At 56.8% G+C, this 17,074-nt stretch overlaps 4 protein-coding genes and 1 long non-coding RNA gene across 8 annotated transcripts in view; 2 read left to right on the plus strand and 3 right to left on the minus strand.

Annotated features, from left to right (window-relative positions):
* Positions 1-66: 66 nt before the first annotated feature.
* On the minus strand, positions 67-3,542 carry NPRL2 (NPR2 like, GATOR1 complex subunit). 2 transcript variants are annotated; one of them, XM_026500917.4, is made up of 11 exons: positions 3,310-3,538; positions 2,675-2,766; positions 2,405-2,573; positions 2,157-2,265; positions 1,536-1,672; positions 1,352-1,449; positions 1,195-1,231; positions 983-1,076; positions 791-908; positions 371-513; positions 67-285 (listed from the first exon to the last, which is right to left on the minus strand). In XM_026500917.4, the coding sequence occupies exons 1-11, from the start codon at positions 3,385-3,387 to the stop codon at positions 218-220; spliced, it is 1,143 nt and encodes a 380-aa protein (XP_026356702.1). In that variant the 5' UTR covers positions 3,388-3,538; the 3' UTR covers positions 67-217. The 2 variants fall into 2 exon arrangements, with proteins under 2 accessions (XP_026356702.1, XP_057167720.1); XM_057311737.1 differs by having other exon boundaries at positions 67-513; positions 3,310-3,542.
* Positions 3,543-3,578: 36 nt separating this feature from the next.
* On the plus strand, positions 3,579-6,307 carry LOC113256915 (transmembrane reductase CYB561D2). Of its 2 annotated transcripts, none has more exons than XM_057311738.1 (4): positions 3,579-3,716; positions 4,134-4,285; positions 4,746-4,783; positions 5,473-6,307. In XM_057311738.1, the coding sequence occupies exons 2-4, from the start codon at positions 4,159-4,161 to the stop codon at positions 5,974-5,976; spliced, it is 669 nt and encodes a 222-aa protein (XP_057167721.1). In that variant the 5' UTR covers positions 3,579-3,716; positions 4,134-4,158; the 3' UTR covers positions 5,977-6,307. The 2 variants fall into 2 exon arrangements, with proteins under 2 accessions (XP_057167721.1, XP_026356705.1); XM_026500920.4 differs by having other exon boundaries at positions 3,580-3,707.
* A 639-nt stretch (positions 6,308-6,946) lies between these two features.
* TMEM115 (transmembrane protein 115) lies at positions 6,947-11,260 on the minus strand. The gene is made up of 2 exons (XM_026500919.4): positions 10,354-11,260; positions 6,947-7,729 (listed from the first exon to the last, which is right to left on the minus strand). The coding sequence occupies exons 1-2, from the start codon at positions 11,202-11,204 to the stop codon at positions 7,525-7,527; spliced, it is 1,056 nt and encodes a 351-aa protein (XP_026356704.1). The 5' UTR covers positions 11,205-11,260; the 3' UTR covers positions 6,947-7,524.
* Positions 11,261-11,652: 392 nt separating this feature from the next.
* On the plus strand, positions 11,653-14,018 carry LOC130543617 (uncharacterized). Its single transcript, XR_008959094.1, has 2 exons — positions 11,653-12,034; positions 13,713-14,018. It is a non-coding gene; the product is annotated as an uncharacterized LOC130543617 (long non-coding RNA).
* CACNA2D2 (calcium voltage-gated channel auxiliary subunit alpha2delta 2) overlaps positions 13,934-17,074 on the minus strand; it is a 141,699-nt gene continuing 138,558 nt past the window's right edge. For both annotated transcript variants that reach the window (XM_026500923.3, XM_057311735.1), the window contains exons 33-38: positions 17,007-17,059; positions 16,828-16,883; positions 16,543-16,669; positions 16,280-16,389; positions 16,097-16,179; positions 13,934-16,008 (exon numbers count right to left, since the gene is read on the minus strand). In XM_026500923.3, coding sequence (XP_026356708.2) covers positions 15,868-16,008; positions 16,097-16,179; positions 16,280-16,389; positions 16,543-16,669; positions 16,828-16,883; positions 17,007-17,059 — 570 coding nt within the window. In that variant the 3' untranslated portion in view covers positions 13,934-15,867. The remainder of the gene's footprint in view (positions 16,009-16,096; positions 16,180-16,279; positions 16,390-16,542; positions 16,670-16,827; positions 16,884-17,006; positions 17,060-17,074) is intronic.

A 17,074-nucleotide genomic window follows, 5' to 3' on the forward strand; every position in this document is an offset into this window, starting at 1 on the left:
GCAGGACCAGGGCTATTTCACTGCCAGTTCTCTAGTGCCTGGTTCAGAGGCGGTACTCAATAAAGGTAGGTTGAAATGGATGATTTTATTTACAGAAGGGAGGGTCACCCTTGAGACAATATGGACTTGTCTACCGGTCTAGCCCTCATGCACCAGGGAGCGCTTAGCAGAAGAGACAGCAGCCCCAGCTGAGTGCCAAGTCCAGCCCCCACCAGCCTCACTTCCAGCAGATGATGATGTTGGGGTCATTTTCCAGCCGTTCATCAAGCTCGTGGTAGCTCATGCCTGTTTGGGACAGTGCAGGTGAGGTGAGCAGCCTTGGCTTGGCCACCTGCCCTGACCCCACCCCAGCTGCACTGCCCGTCTCCACCTGTCTTGCAACAGATCTCATCATAGCTGTGGCAGCCTGTGTAAAGCCGGGCAGGGTGGCTCCGCTCCTCCCGAGACACCCGCACGGGATACTTCTGTAGTCGGCGGATGAGGTTCTTCATAAGCCCGAACTGGATCAGCTTCCTGGGGTGGGGTTGAGGGAGAGAGGGGCGATGCCCTGGCCAGGCCTTCCTCCAGCCAGGCCAACCCTTTCCTGCAGTCTCCTTCTGATTTTGTCTCAGTGACCAGGCTGGCCTCCAAACCCATCACATCCAGAAAGCCTGCCTAGATTAGTAGTGCCATATGATTCTGCTCACTGGGGAAAATCTCCTGCTTCCTCTCTAACCCAAGGTTCCAGAGAGATCTAGAGTGTGTCTGCTTTCAGGCAAACCCCTCATGCCCCTGGGAATCCCCTTCTGACCGTTCATCAACGCGCTGCAGCTGCTGGGGGTGGCGGCCAATGAGGTCTCTCACAGTCGTGCCGGGGCTCAGGCTGCAGTACAGCTGGAACACATCCCGCAGACTGGCCCTCTTATGCCCTGTGGGTACCAGGGCTCAGCTCTGCAGGTGGCCCTGCCCTCCCCAAGATGGCCTCCCCCAGAGCCCACACTACCTTGTTTGGTCACATAGGATAAACACGCCTCTTGCAGGGACTTGTCATCTACCAGGTCCTGGACCTTGGGTGTCGGGCAGTACACATTGGAATACTGGAGGGTAGCAGGAGGCACAGGGGCCTGAGTGAGGGGCTTGGAAGTCTGACACCGCCCCAGTCTGGCCAAGCCACACAACTCACTCTCTGCTTAACCAAACCCCGGACTCACCTACCTGGAGGATGGACACCAGTGTCACGACGCCGTAATACCTAGGGGAGATAGCTGTGCTCAGCTTCTGAGGGCCATGCCTTCCCGCCCCCACGCTCAGAGTCCTGAGGCTCCTCCCTGGCTAGCAACCCTGTCCCAAGTGTGACTGTTGCCCCACTCACAGCAAGTTCTGGATGGCGATGCGCACCAGGTTTAGCTCCACATCTGCCTCGGCTGAGATCTTCTGGACATGGCGGAAGCCATCAATGTAGGGCAGGATCTGGGCAGGGCAGGGTCAGCAGGGGTGGGATGAGGCTAGAGCTGTGCCCAGCCCTAGGTGATGATACCCAGGGAGGGACAGCATACCTGTTGTGTGGTGAGGTCCCACTGTGAGTTGAAGAAATCTTCCTTGTCCTTGGTAAAGACAGGCACATCATACTCCTGAGCCACAGGAGGGTCAGGCCGCTGCTCAATCACCTTCAAGTGGATGGTGTTGGACTCATCTGCAGGGGCCCCACCCATATCTTCAGTGTCATCTCTTTCAAGAGGCCCTCAATTACCCTCCAGTCCTCCCAGCAACCCTTGACGCAGGTGGGTGGCCCTTGGTAGGGCCAATCTCCACCAACCCCCCCTCTTCTTAAGTAAACTCTACTTCCAACGTGGGGCTTGAACTCACAACCTTAAGATCAAGACTCACATGCTCTACTGACTGAGCCAGCCAGGTGCCCCCAATCTTCCCCCTTTTAATGGAGCAAGAGGTCCGGAAAGGGAAGGGAACATACTCATGGAGCCCAGAGAGCTCTGTTGGCCTCCACATCCCAAATCCCAACATGCGGTGGACCCTGGACATCATCAACCCAGCTCATGGCTATTTACTGGCCACCAATTTGTGTTCAAGAGTCTTGACCATGGCTGGGCTTGCCTTCCCTTGCCATGTTCCTATCCCTCCTCTGCCCCTCTGCTGTCCTTGCAAAGGCTGGGCCATACCGATGGGCAGAGTGCACCGGCCTGAGGCATTTAGCTCCTCCAGCAAGATGGTCATGATGGGCACCAACTTCTGCTTGCTCTCCTCTGTTGACACGAAGCTGCTCTCTAGCTGGATGGAGCATGGACAACATGGTGGGCACACCCCAGGAACCCTGGCTGGCATCCTGCCCTGGCAGATACCCAGGTCTGGAGGGCTTTGGAAACATTTGTCTGCCTGCCCCTCCACTCAAGCCCATCGTGTTGCAGACCTCCAGTGTAGTCAGGTAGCCAGCCAGCTTTTTGACGATGGGCTCGAGGGCACAGGTCTTGGCCTGGGCATCACACACGAAACCTAGGTTGAAAAGCAGGGCATTGCGGCTGTACTTCTTGTGTTCAATGCACACGGGGCAGCCAATCAGTTTCTTCTCCATGGCTGTGCTGGATGGGGAGAACAGGTGGGAGCAAAGTCAGGCTCCTTCTGCCCCCAAGCTTGTCCACTTCTCCAGGGACATTCCCTCCCTTCCCCACTCGGGCCTCACACAGTGATGAGCTTGTTCTGCAGCTCTGGCTTGGTGATGATGTACACCTGGACTGTGTCAAACAGCTCCCGGGAGATGAAGTCTTCAGGGACCTGGGCAGGGGTGTGGCAAGAGGCCCCTTAGTGGATCTTGGGACTAGGCAGAGTACACTGGGTGACCCCCAAGGCCTAAGCCCTCTTGTCCAGCGTTTCTCCTCCCTTCCATCCACTCAGACCTACTACTATTTTGTGTTTCCAAACACATGCCATGTTCTCACCTGCTTCCCGGCTTTTGCATATGCTGTTTCCCCTACCTCGCACACTACTTCTCCATCTAAATTCCCAAGCATCCAGGAATACTATTGGACCGCGCGCCCCCTTCTCTCTTGGGACCTGGCACCTCCCCTCGGTCTCCACAGCCCAATTTCCCACAATCACTGCCTACGGGATGTCTGCCCCGTCACACCGGGAGCCTGGGACCTGGGTCTGAGTATTCTCTCGGTTCACGATTCTCCGCGAATAAAGGAATGGTATGCCTGAGTGCAGCATGGGGCACGGGAATCCACCGCTTCCAGGGAGCTTGCTCAGCTCCCGGGAGCGTCCCTCTCCCACCACCCCCACCACCCCAGCCCCCGGCCCCGCGAGCCTGGATGGCACCTGATAGGTGATCTTGGGTCCCAGCGTGGGGTGGAACTCGCTGAAGAATATGCATTCGATGCGGCAGCCGCTACCCATGACGCTAGTAGGGCCCAGGTCTGTAGACCCTGGCTCCTGGACCCCTGGGAACACCCGTCGGAAACAGTCCTCAGGCCTGGATCGCCAGGTCAAGCACGCCTGCGCACTCACACACCCGTGAAGCAGCCTGCTTAACAGCGTCTGCGCAGAGCGACAGAGAGGTGTGGCTGGGGGTGGGGGAGCTTGGCTCAGGAAGTCCCGGCTGGGTAGGCGTCGCACCCGGAAGTGAAGCGGCTCCGCGACGGAGCTGCACCGCGCGGCAGAGCCCCGAGTATCCCACTTTCTCGGGAAGAAACCACCGCATCGGTTCAGCGCTGCGGGTGAGGCAGGCGAGTCCCTAGCGTGTAGAGGCAGCATGCCAGCGGCACGTGGGGAGACTGTGCGCTAAGGGATTCAGGCTGTAATTTGGTACGCAGATGGGAACTACAATTCCCGTGGCGCTTTACGCCCTTCTAGCTGGCACTCCCGCGCGGCGACGGCGTGATGCACGCTGGGATTTGTAGTCTATTACACGGCCTTGCGCATCCTACCTGGAAGGTGGGCCAGTGATCAGTGGCAGTTCGGATGCGGGTACACGCCGACAGGTCACCTGTCCTCTTCTATTCCTGGTGCCTGTGTTGGTTGGTTGCCCCTTCCTACCTTAACTTCTTGGAAGAGAGTGGCATTCTTGCCCTGCAACTTTTGCTCCAGTGAGAGGAGTGGACAGCAGGAACCTGAAACCCTTGCTCATTCTACTATGCTTTCAGGCTACAACCATTGGCCTGGTTGACCATGGCCCTTTCTGTGGAGACCGAGTCGCACATCTACAGAGCTCTGCGCACTGCCTCTGGGGCTGCTGCTCACCTTGTGGCCCTGGGTTTTACCATCTTTGTGGCTGTGCTTGCCAGACCTGGCTCCAGTAAGTGGAATTCATAGTTGACTTCTGGGAAGGAAAGTGCCCCTTCTCCTGGGGAGCAGGAGCAATAGGAAGCCTTGGGCCCGACTCCTAGGAAAGGCTTGGCTGACTGGGGGACATCCTATGCGGAGGGATAAGTGGGGAGGAGGTGAGTGTGGGGTTTCTACTAATTTGGCCAGAGTACCTGGCTTCTCTTTCCTTGTCTTGGTGCTCCACTTGGCTGCCTTTTGTGAAGTGCTAGGCGAAGGAGGGAGGACTGCCGGAGTGGCAAAGCATGGCCTCTGCTCCAGGGAGGGACCAGGAAACAAGGATAGGTAGGGAGTGAGCTTGTTGCAGTAAGAGGGGGCTAGCATTTTGGCAGTGCTTCCTTGGGGGATGGGCTGCCCATTTTCCTCACCCCGTGGGGATTGATGTGGCTGGGTTCTTCTTGCCTCAGCCTCACAAAACCTCCTTTTCATTCCAGGTCTGTTCTCCTGGCACCCCACGCTTATGTCTCTGGCTGTAAGTAGTGGGCCTGGTCAGCTCTTGGGGTGGGAGGGAGCCCAGGTACTGGTGGTACTCCTGACAGCCTCTGAATCTTTATGGATACTTAGTATCTCTTTGGAGGGATGGAATGTGAGATTGGAGAAGTTGCATGCTGCAACTCCTGCCCGTGGTATATACCCCAGACTTGAACCATAGTGTTCAAAACCCAGGGCATACTGGTCTAAGCACAAAATGAGACTTCACCCACCTCCAGGCAGGAAGCTTAGAAAATGCATTTGGGTGTATCTGTGTCCCCTTTTAATTTCATCAAACTTTCCCTGAAACAGTACACCCATGTGGCCAGCTCTTGCCAGGAAATTGTATCCAGCCCCGTGTCAGGGAAACAAAGCCTGTGAATCATTTATAACTGCCACATCTCAAACCTTGTGTTTGCTGGATAATACAGCAGAGATGACGTTTCAAAATATCACCTAGGAAGGCATGTGGAGAGGTACCGACTTCTTGCCACTGACTCAGGGCAGATGTTCTGTCACTGATGGAGTTCCTCACTCTTGCCCCACCAAACGGATACTCTTTGTCTTTGGGGAGAGAATGAAGATGGGGGACCCTGCCCAGAGTGACTGGCAGTTTAGAAAGTTATCTAAATCTCTCTTTCCTTCTGCTGGGCAGCACCCTGACTTTGTTTCCCATCCCTGTCTCCCCAGTTCTCTTTCCTGATGACCGAGGCACTGTTGGTGTTCTCTCCTGAGAGTTCGCTGCTGCGTTCCCTCTCCCGGAAGGGCCGAGCGCGCTGCCACTGGGTGCTGCAGCTGCTGGCCCTGCTGTGTGCACTGCTGGGCCTAGGACTTGTCATCCTCCACAAGGAACAGCTTGGCAAAGCCCACCTGGCCACGTGGCATGGGCGGGCAGGGCTGATTGCCGTGCTGTGGGCAGGGTTGCAGTGCTCGGGTGGGGTGGGGCTGCTCTACCCCAAACTGCTGCCCCGATGGCCCCTGGCGAAGCTCAAGCTATACCATGCCACTTCCGGGCTAGTGGGCTACCTTCTGGGTAGTGCCAGCCTCCTGTTGGGCATGTGTTCACTCTGGTTCACCGCCACGGTCACTGGTGGGGTCTGGTATCTGGCTGTGCTGTGTCCTGTCATTACGAGCTTGGTCATCATGAGTCAGGTGAGCAACGCCTACCTGTACCGCAAAAGGATCCAGCCGTGAGCTCCTCCCAGCCTAGAAGCCTGGATTTGCCCCTCAGTGTAGCAGCTGGGGCTGGGACCTCCTGGACTCTCTCAGCTGACTAAGTCGTGGGGACACCTCAGGCACCGGGGCAGTCTAGAGTACGAGTCTTGTGTGTGACATGTTTGCTTGCTCCTCATCCTGCAGTGCTTCCCCTTTCCTTCTGTACCGTCCCAGAGGAGCTTATGGATGATGTGTCTGGATGAAGTTGGGGTTGCGAGACTACTTCCCCAGCAACTCAACTCATACTTGTACTGGTATGTCCAGAAATTACAGGAGAGAAAAAAGCAAAATAAAAAAGAATGACTGAAAAGACTGGATGGGAGGAGTAGCTTAGAGTTGGGGAACAGTTCTCCCTAATGCTGTCAGCATGAAAAAACAGGCAGCTGGGCAAGATGGGGACCCTTGTCCCTGGCTGCTCACTTGTCCCTGGTTAGCTCACTGAGGGGCTGAAGCTCTCCCAGCACACAAGCTCCTAGGATCTGGCTGCTGAGTTGCCTGTGCCACCAGGGCCCTAGAGCTGTAGCTGTGGATGGTACAGCTCTGTGTCCTTCCAGTCCCCCAGCTGCCCACTGTGCTGGCATCTCCAGACTGTGGTGGTTAGATGTGGACAGTGACAGGGTGGGTATCAAGCAGTGAGAACTCTGTTTCAGGGGGGAGCCATGAATAAGAACAGCTCTTTATGACAGAGGGGCCCTCAACCATCACATCCTCTGTGGGCCTCCCTCACTGGGAATCAGAGGGAGAGAAAATGAGTAAGGATCTGAAATGATAGCTCTGGGAAGGTTGTTTTAACAGTGGGCATGTGGTGGTAAAGGGGAGTGGGAGTAATAGGCTTCTTATTCAGCTGGAGTTGCCATGGAGACCAAGCCCTTGAACCTAAAGTCCCTAACTTTGCACTTGAACATGATGACGGGGCTGCACAAGGTAGTCTGACAGAGCCCAGGAGCCATACCTCAAAGAACTGCTTTATTGATACTGCGAGGCTGGGCTTGGCTGCCCACTCAAGTGGTCCTGTAGAAAATACTTAGGAGCTGTGGCTCTTCTGGCCCAGAAGCAGCTACAGCCACAGCAGAGGGAATCAGAAATCTTCACATGAACATAGTCTTTCTGAGGGTGGGCAGGGAATTGCAGCCCTGCGCTGGCTGGACCCCCAGAACGTTTTTGGCAAATCCTTGCCTTGGCTCAGGGCTCTTGGCAACCAGTATCAGGCATAAGGGTTGGCCCAGGAGCGGTGGCACCAGTGTCCCTGTAGCCACTTGCCTGGGGCTCTCTGCTGAGGTACAGTCTTACCTCAGATGGCCTGGGTTGGCTGATGGTTCAGAGGCCCCACGCCTAGCATAGTGGTTGTCTGGAGTCGGAACCAGGTAGCAAGAGTCCCGGGTAGTGTTGGCGAGAAATAGCAGAAGGCTGTGGAAACCCCCAGCGGGCCTTCTTCCCTCTCCTCAGAGCAGTCAGTGCCCTGGAGTAGCTGAGAGGTGTCAAGGGGGAGCTTGGGAGAGGAGGTGCTACACTCAAGGTGGTCTGGAGTTACAGCTTTGGGGGAGCTGCCTCGAAGGTGATCAGGCTGGATTCTGGGGCAGCCCCCTTTCCCGGGAGCGTGGGGGCCTTGTCTGAGGGTAGGGGGCTATCCACCTTGGCCCCTGCCTCCTCTTCATCGTCGTCCATATTTGGCCAGACGGACTGGTCCTCCACTCTCTTCAGCCGCTCATTGAGGGCCTTCAGGGCCAATTGCCTGGAGCCAGAGGAGATATACAAGTCACTTTGGGTTTGGACTTGGCTCATGCCCTATATTTTTCCCCCATGAAGCTGACTCCCCCTACCACCCAGACTTCTCTCAGAATCCTATGTATTCCCCTTCACCATGAAGGGCCCAGGGCTCTCTAGGGACTGGATAGGGCCCACTCTACCATCAGAATGAGGGCCCAGAGGCTACATAGAGCCTTTCCTTCATAGTCCGGGCACCTCCAGGCTGAGGAGGCCAGCAGGGTGTCTGCCAGAGTGCCCACCAGCCCAGCCTCAGGAATGATTCTGAGGGTGGTGCCTAAGCACGGGCAGAGCTGGTACCCCAAGGAAGACGAGTGGAAGGGTAAGTCCCTTGGATGTGGGCACTGGTATCACATTCAAGGAGAGGGTTATTACTTCTCTCTCTCTCCTTGTTAGGTGTGTTTTGAGTCTCCTGGCAAGGGTCTGAGGGGAATGCTGGAACTCAAGCACGTATCTTGGATTTCAGCCTCGGAAGCGGGGCCAACCTGGGTCAGCCCATCCCTCCTGACTCTAATGTTCTTCCCAGAAGAACCCCCACAGCCCCAGGACCGGTGTTAGAGCAGGGACACACCAAGTCCTTGCAGCAAGAGGAGGAGGAGCAGCTTCTGTGTGTAGGCCACAGGCCAGAGCCTACCGGTTCCACCGGACAAACCCTTCTCGACCTCACTCTGGGGGAGGTGGGAAAGTTGACTGGAAGGTATACGCATGCACTTGGGACCCTAGTCTACCCAGGAGGTGGAACACCCAAGCTGCCAGCTAATACTTCCGACAGCGGTCACTGTGGAACCCTGATGCCTCAACCTGTCTGTGCTGCCAGTATGGGGCACAGCCTGTAATAACCTTCCAGGTTCCAACAGAGAAGCAAAACCTCCAGCATGCCAGGGAACATGACAGGAAAGGCAACAAGAACACGGGCACAGAAAACCCTAGCCCAGTTCCACCCCGTGCTCCAGCCTGACACATGGCAGATTGGCACGGATAGGACAGTTCCCTGTGCTACCCAGACTCCCATGGGGCCTGCCTTGCCAATTCTGTCTAAAGCCTGCTAAAACAGAGAGAGAGTGGCATGCTTCTCACTTCCTCACAAGGGTCAAAGATAGGAAACCCTGCCACCCCACTACTAGTAGCCCTTCGGGTTTGGGAGTGGCATGCTGCCAGATGCCAAATTGGTTGGAGGAGTAACAACCACAAGGCTATGCCAAGAACCTATCTCCTGACAACCATCCCTACCCCAGCTTGCCATTTTCTTGGGCCTGAGCAGAGGTGTTTTGAACCTCCAGCCAACCCTACAAATCCAAGATTTCTCACTAAAGGAGAAGTCACCACCAGGCTCTGGCCCCACCTGCAGAGCTCTGAGGACAGCTCAGTTTCTACCACGTCCGGTCCTCTTGGTCCCACCTCCTTCACTGGGTAAAGTGAAGACAGACCTCAGTCTTTAGGATTCATCAGCCATAGAGACACAAACCACAGGGCCCACAGTCATGCCCTGCAGCATGTTTTGTGTACTTTTCAACACCCACCACCTTAGGCCATAGTAATCTGTGGCCCTTCCCCAGCTGGAAACTCCTTCAAGAAAGGGGTGTGTCCCACGCTCAATGCCACAGCCCCAGTGGAGAGTAAGCACAGGGATAACCTTTCAGATGAATTCATAAAGCTGCCTGCCAGGAATCCATCTCACAGGTGAGCAAAAGCAGAAGCCTTTGACAAACGCAGAAAGTAGGAACAGCCTGCTCCAGATTTCATTACTAAAGTAACTGCCTCAAAAAAACCTTCAACGATAATGTTGGAAATGGAGCTGTGACAACTCTGGTGAGTCTACAGACCTGGGAGAAAGAGAACTGGATTAAAAAAGATTTGCCCTGCCCTGAACAAGGTGCATTCAGTGAATAATTCAGCTGGGGCTCCAGATGGTGCAGGTGACTTGGTTTACAGTTAATGAAGAAGGTTGACTCCACTCCCTGTGTGGTCAGCAGGCTCCCCGGGGGGGTCACATGGCCTGTCCCCTGGGTGTGGTGATGCATACAGGCTGGGAGGACGGGTGGTAAATCTAGTAATACCCCAAGGTTCCCCCTCAATAAGTAAGTGGCAGAGAAGCACAGCATCTGAAATAAGACCCAGGAAGAGGGCACGGTTCAACATTTTGAAATTGGGGTGGCCGAGACCGCCTCGGAAGGAAGGCTCCTTGTCTGTCCCTCCCTCACTAGGGAAATAAGACCAGCAGGTTGTTGCTGGCTCCCACAGGACCAGTGTCTACGATTCCAAGATTCTGAGATGAGGCCAGGATTATTTGTATCTGGCCCTCCATTAACCCCTGACACAGTACCAAAGGAAACTGGACACTTCTTAGGGCTTGTTAAGCGGCCCGGGTGGTGAGAAAGACAAATTACACTCCTTCATGTTGTAAAGCACTACTGGAGCCCAGCACCTAATTGCTGAGTTTCTCATGGCCACAAACTGGCTTTTATCTCCTGAGTCTGCCCCGACACCTGACCCTTGGCTGCCAGCCACCACACAGCATGCACAACAGAAGAACAGGACTTGATCAATAAAAACTCTCTTAGCTCAATAAGGTTTTGGAAGACTCCACAGTACCTTCTCCGCTCCGCATCCTGAGGGTCTGTGCCTGGGAGGCTGATGGTGATGGAAGATGGGGCGCCTACATCATAGCGCTTCACTGTCTTCTGGCATATCTTTACCTTCACCAGGAGGCCGTGCACCAAGTTCGCCAACAGCCCCACCACGGGCTGCAGGATCTCAGGGAAGAAGGTGGCAAAAGCAAAGTGGTCAGCCATGTCCCCTCGGCCTCGGCTGTGGCGCTGGTAGAAGCGAAGATACACCCAGCTGGAGAGCAGCCCAAAGCCATAGGAGGCCAGCGCTGGGCTCTGGAGCAGCGTGGCCAGCCGCAACAGCAGCAGCAGCCCCAACAGCAGCATGGGCACCACGCTGACGCGCACCTGGGGCACACGCAGGACCACGCAGTCCCCCATGGTTTGCTTGAGGGCCACCAGGACACCACCTAGGAAGCCCAGGGCTCCGTGGATGCGGATAGTGAAAAGGTAGACCAAGTTGAAGGAAGCCATGTAGGTGAGGAGGTAGGCGAAGGCCCCCAGCAGCCCCACAGAAACGTTCACCACTGAGAAGAAGATGAGCAGCTCCAGGGCTCCCCAGAGGGGCTCCAGCAAACGTCCAGCCACCACCACTGTGGCCAGGCTGATGGCCACATCCCACACGTGCTGTTCCATCAGCCCATGGGTGGCCAGGGTCCAGATCCAGAAATTGGGCGGAAAGAGGTAGCCTGGGGTGACCGCCAGGCAGCCCGTGTCCACAGCGAAGGACAGCAGGTAGAGGAATAGTACCGCCGCGCACAGGGTCTTTACCACCACGCTGGCGCTGGCCAGAATGGCCCCCAAGTGCTGGCGGGCGCCCGGTAGGGCGCGCTGCATCTTCCCGAAGGGCGTCGGCCTCAGGGAAGGGTCTAGTGTGTTAGGGGCCTCCCCGGGGCCTCGTCCCAGTCCGGCCCCGACGGGAGGCCCGGGCCCGGCCTAGTCACTGGCCTATGGCCCCGGTGAAGACTCCACTTCTGGTCGCGTCGGCTCCGGTCCCAAAAGGCCGAGCTGGGCCTGGTCGCGGGCCCGGGGCCTAGGCCCCTCGCCGGGGACCTGAAGGGAGGCCCTGGGAGGCTTCGGCACGTCTGCCTGCCGGCCTGTCTGCTCCGTGGTCCCCGTGCCAAGCTGACCGGGCTGGCGTTGATCTCAGGGCTCGACCTATTCCATCCACTCGGGGGCCCGACAGTCTGCGCGGGATTGGAGCCTTGTTCTGGGCCCCAATCAAGTCTCGTCAGCTCCGGCTCGGCCTTGGGTCTTGGCTGCGACCGTACCTCCTCCCTTCCTAGGCGCCGACAAACAGCGGTGCTGCGCCTGCGCGCCCGGGCAGCGGCGGGATGCCCTTCCGGCTCCGCGGCATGCTGGGACACGGAGTCCTCGGCCGAAGACCGAGACGAGCAGAAATCAGGGTTCTGCGTAAAACTACAAGTTCCAGGAAGCTGTGCGCCCCGGCCGTTCCGGTTGGTAAGAGGACGTGTGCTGGGGAGTTGTAGTTCTCTGGACCGTTTCTGCTGGTTGTCAGGAGGTGGGGAAGAGTGAACTGGCTTCGCTAACCTCGGAAAAGCTGCGGGTACCCGCGCAGCAGCACAACTGCAGACACGCGAGTTTCCTGGGAACAGTGACTCCGTGCATGTAATTCGGAATACATCTGAGTGTGTCCTTGTGGACAGGTAAGAATGTGGGTGGTCTTGATGTGCGTTCCAGTGTTCGGGAACTCCCGAAACTTCCGCAGTCGGGTGTGTGCCTCACCCAGATTGTATGGGTGTCTGGGACCTGACCCAGACTGGAATTCTTGCTCTGCCATTTGGCGGCTCTGTGACACTGGCCAAGTTCCTCAATTTCTTGGACCGTAAAATGGAGATGATGACAGGGCCTACTACGGTGAGGGTTCAAGGGGACTGCGGTGTAAAATGCCAGTCCACCCTAGGTGCTCAGTGAGTGTGTTGCCCAGTCTAACCTTGTTACACGTGTGGTGGAGCTGCGACTCGAACTCAGGTCTCCTGCCCCCAAAGGGGCAAGGCTGGGCTGCTTTTCCTGACTCTCTTCCCCACCACAGATTTCTCATCTCTGGCCCCGAGAAGGAGACAGACTTGGGCCAGGGTGTCCCTGGGCCCCCACTTTACTGCAGCCGTGGCTTCCCGCAGTTTGTGTCCTGGGCAAACTGATTTTTTTGGTGTATTGAGTTACTTTTTAAACATGTGCATATAATTAAAATAATTGTATGACAAGGCACATTTATGAAGTGCAGAATCCCTTCCTTTCAGCCACTGATCTCAGCACAACTGCCGATGTGCACATAGCCTTCCAGGTTACAAAGGGTGTTGACGTGACACCCTTTTCTTTGTGTGGGGTCTGGGTTCTCATTGGATGCCACCTAGGGTAGAGTTGCGAATTTAGCAAATCAAATACAGGGTGTTCAGTCAAATTTTGAATTTCAGATAAATGAATAATTTTTTAGTGTAAGCATGTCCCCAGTCTTTTTAGTATGGTTATGTGTCAAGCAGTATTGGAAACATACTAAAAAACATTTGTTGTTTATTTGAACTCAGATTTGACTATAGATGTTCCACATTTCATCTAGCAGCCCTGCCCCAGGACCTGGGGGCTATTGTAGGGCATGGAGCTCTCTCAGGGGTTGCTGTGGCCAGCCCAGGGAGGGGAATGAGGAAGGGTGTCTTTGCTAAGGCCTGGGATGCACTTCTCCATTTATTTAGGATCCAAGGCCCTCCAGCGTCTCTGAAACGTTTGCTGATTTCTTGCCCTGCTCACCAGTGGATAGAGGATTTCTCCTAAGTCTCTGTTTATCTGCAGTATGGAGAGAGACTGGTACCCAACTCTAAGGTTGTCAGCTGGCTACCCACCCAGCGAGTGCAGAGTGCATCATAAGAGTGAGCATCAGCTGTACTGGGAAACCCCTGCGCTGGTTACTAGTTTCTCTCCTTGAAAAGAGCGTGAAGGGTCACATGGACTAGGATTATTAAGAAAGTTGGGATTAAAATGGTCGAGGGCAGAGGGCAGGTGGAGGGAGGTCTGAGAGCATTCGCCGAAATGGACTCAGTCTTGGGTTCCAGCGTGAGCAGCGGCGGTCAAGGAGAGCACTGGGCCTTGAGGCTCCCCTGGGCTGGAAAGAAGTTGTGGTCATGGTTGGGGGTGCGCCAGATCCTGGCCTCCTCTGGACGGCAGGATGGGGCCCTCAAGCACCGGGTCCTGCACTTGGGCCTGGTACTAACTCATTGCTCCAAGTGGATAACTTGCCCACTAGGCCCTGGCGGGCTGACGGGATGTCTAGGCTCCTGCCTATACTCGAATATCATCTATCTTCTTTCTTCCACCGTCCTGGCCTTTAAGGACAGCTTTTTTCAGAGGCTTTTGAGATTATATGAGACAAAGGATGTCAAGGATCTGGCACTTCGGAAGCCCAGGAAACATTATGCCCTATACCCACTGGGTACCAGGATTACAATGGCCTTCACTCCCAGCTGAGTGCTAGGTGGGACTTTGAGGTCATGGCCACCTGTCTTCAAGCTACCGAATCCCCACCCTGAGGCAGACACAGTGGATGGGAACCATTTGAAGTGAAAATATGAACATTATTTAATAACTGATCTTCTGTAATAAACCATTTGAAAATATTTTACAAGGAATCACACACACGATATTTTACAAAGTTTCTTGACTTTTTTTGTCACTGTTGTGTTTCTGACTTGTCTGTACAAAATAGAACAACAACCAAAAAAAAGGGCAGAGAAAAGGAAATGGCCCCCCAGTCCCCCACAGATCCCCCGAGCCCGAGGTGAGGGGGCAGCCAGGTCAGGTGGGTGATGAGAAGGATCAGACCCAGCTGGGGGTTGGACAACTACCTGATGGGGATTGTTTGTCTGTTTTCCTGTTTTTTAAACTTAAAATATATATTTTCTATATATGTTTGATTCTTTTTTATTTTTATATTCTCCATTGAGCACCTGACTACACTACAGTTACACACACGCCCCCGCAAGACATGGCTGGCATCTAGGCTGGGTGTACAGCATGGGTGCCCACCCTGGCACCAGCAGCGGGCATGGACCGGACACACACACTGAGAAAGCAACAAGCAACATGACATTAATTAACGGAGCCATTAATTAATGCATCACCCTCCCCCCTCCTCCCAGTCCATCTGAGCCTCATGGCCACGTCCCCCTGCCCTCCGTCCCCCACTTGCCCCCAGGCTGGGATGCCTTTGGGCGAAATGATCAGAATGAATGGTGTGAAGACATGTGCCTGGGCCCAGCCTCTGTGTGTGCACAGTGTGTACATGTGTGTATGCATGTGCAAGTGTGTGTTCAGCAGGGAGGAGCAGTTTGCCCCCCCACTGGGGGCAGGGAGTGTGTGTGTGTGTGTGTGTGTATGTAGAAACAGGGAATAGGCACAGGCCTGAGTGCATAAGGGCCAGATTGGGGGTGGGATGGCCCAGCCAGGAGTGATCATGTCACTCTGGCTAAGGCAAAGGGCAATGTCTGGTGAAGATTCCTCTGCCGAGAGGTGCAGGCAGTGGCACGTGGTCCCGCTGAGGGCCTGACAATAGTGCGAAATGGTTACAATGAGCACCTGGCGGGGTGAGGGACATTTCCGGGATACTGGCGGCTGGGGTGGGACAGAGGGGTTGTCACCCCCTGCCCCAGCATTTGGCACTGTTTGACATTCAGCTTTAGAAACAGAGGACCAGCTGGGCTGCAGGTCAGAGTAGAGGCGGGCGGTGAGCAGGAGATGAAGTGGGCACGTGCCAGCCCTCCCACCAACCCCTTGCCCTGTATAAGGCTTTGTGAGCGCCCACCCCACCCCTACCCCACGGGGTGTGTGTGTGTGTGTGTGTGTCTGTGTGTGTGTCCTCCTTGGTGTGTCTAATGTGAGCCCAGTTTCTGCCCTCAGGGCTCCAGGTGTGAATGGGGTTGTGTCTGAGCCAGTGTCACTGTCACTGGCCTGTCACCTGCAGGGCTGGAAGGTGGGAGGTGGCTGTAGGCCTGAAAGGGGCAGGAGCCCATTGTGGGGCTGCCTCAGGACTTCTCTCCTGCTAGAACTTAAGCTGGGATGCACAGGCCTCAAACTGCCCATCTCAACTTCATTATTCCCAGGGAATCCAGATTTGGTCCTGGGTGGGACATAAGGGCCAGGTTAGAGGAGTCCAGGGCCTAGGTCTCCCGCACAAAGGGAGCCTTGGGGCAGGGTGGGCAGTGGAGGCCTGGTTTGGCACCAGTATTGTGGCTTCCCTGTCCCAGCCCTCAGGGGTGGGGGAGTCCAGTGGGAATAAGGGGTCTGGGGTCACTTTGACAGTTCAGCGGCGAGATGTGACCTGGGGGCCAAAGACCTGCGGCACCCTCCTCTGGGACCCCCCCAAGGCTCAGACTTTTGGGCCTGGCCGCTCAAGTCCTTCAGTGAGGGAGGAGGCCAGGCTCTAAGGCGGGGTGTGTGGGGCGGGGAGCAGGGGAGAGGCGGGGAGGCCCGGGGAGGGATGGGGGGGCGCTCAGACGCGGCGCGAGGCGTGGGCGTGGACTTGGGGCTGCGGCCGGGGAGGCAAGCCCAGGAGGAGCAGCAGCTGCAGGGAGACCAGGACGCCCAGCGACGGCGGGAAGGACGCTCCGCGGCCACAGTCTGAGGTATCTTCCTGCGGGAAGAGGCAAGGAGCGGTCGGCCCGGGCGGCCCGGGGAGGGGGGAGAGGAGCGCGAAGTCTAGCGCGCCGCCCCCTCCTCACCGTCGCGTTGTAGTCAAAGCAGATGTGCGGGCCTCTCCGGTATCGCGGTCTCTGCACCAGTTCACACTGCTCCGGGCCGTCCGCTGGGCATGGGTGGGGAGTCAAGGAGGCGGCAGGGCACGGAGGGGGCGCGCGGGGCAGGAGGGGGCGCGCGGGCGGCGGGGAACGGCGGGGGCAGGATACAGTGTGTCTCCTTCTGCAGCAGCCGGCCGGCCTCACACTGGCTGCACAGCGGCTTCTCGGCCACCACGAAGAGAAGGTTGGTGTTGGTCAGTCTCTGCGCATGGAACAGCCTGGAGGCAGCACGGGAAGGCGGGGCGTTCAGACTCGCCCCGCCCCTCCCCGGGGCAGCCCCGGGCCGCGCCCTCCCCCCCCCCCCCCCCCCCCCCCGCCGGCAGGCCCCGTCCGGCCCCGCCCGGCCCTCCGGTCCCGCTCCCCGGGGGCACCTGGAGCAGTTTCCGCAGTCGATGATGGCATTGTAGGAGGCGTTCACCGACCCGAAGTAGTACTGGGTCTGTTTCATGACGCAGCTGCTCTCGCGCGCCTCGGGACTCCCCTCGGCCTCGGCGGGGTCTGCGAGGGCCCAGAGCGCCTCAGCCCCACCCATACACACCCGCCAGGTCTCGGGCCTCGGCCTCGCTCAGCCGTCAGCCCCGCCCTCCCTTTGGGGGTGGGTCTGAGCTTAGACTCGGGAGGGGGGTTCGAGGAGGGGCTTCCAAAGCCCTACCTACCTGCCTGGAACCAGCTATGATAGATGAGGCCGTAGAGAAGCTGCTGGAACAAGGACCTGCAGGGCATGGGTCACTGAGTGGGAGTGGTCACCAGAGACCAGTGCCCTGCCCCACCACCTCTCTTGAGCCCCCCTGCCCAGGGAGCACCCTCCCTCCGCCCCCTCTCCCCTGGGACTCACCAGGCTGCAGCCGAGGTCCACCAGGCCAGGTTAAGGAAGTCTGCAATGGTGGGCTGCGGTGGAGAGAG

Source organism: Ursus arctos, unplaced genomic scaffold (assembly GCF_023065955.2).
Source record: "Ursus arctos isolate Adak ecotype North America unplaced genomic scaffold, UrsArc2.0 scaffold_14, whole genome shotgun sequence".
Lineage (NCBI taxonomy): Eukaryota > Metazoa > Chordata > Mammalia > Carnivora > Ursidae > Ursus > Ursus arctos.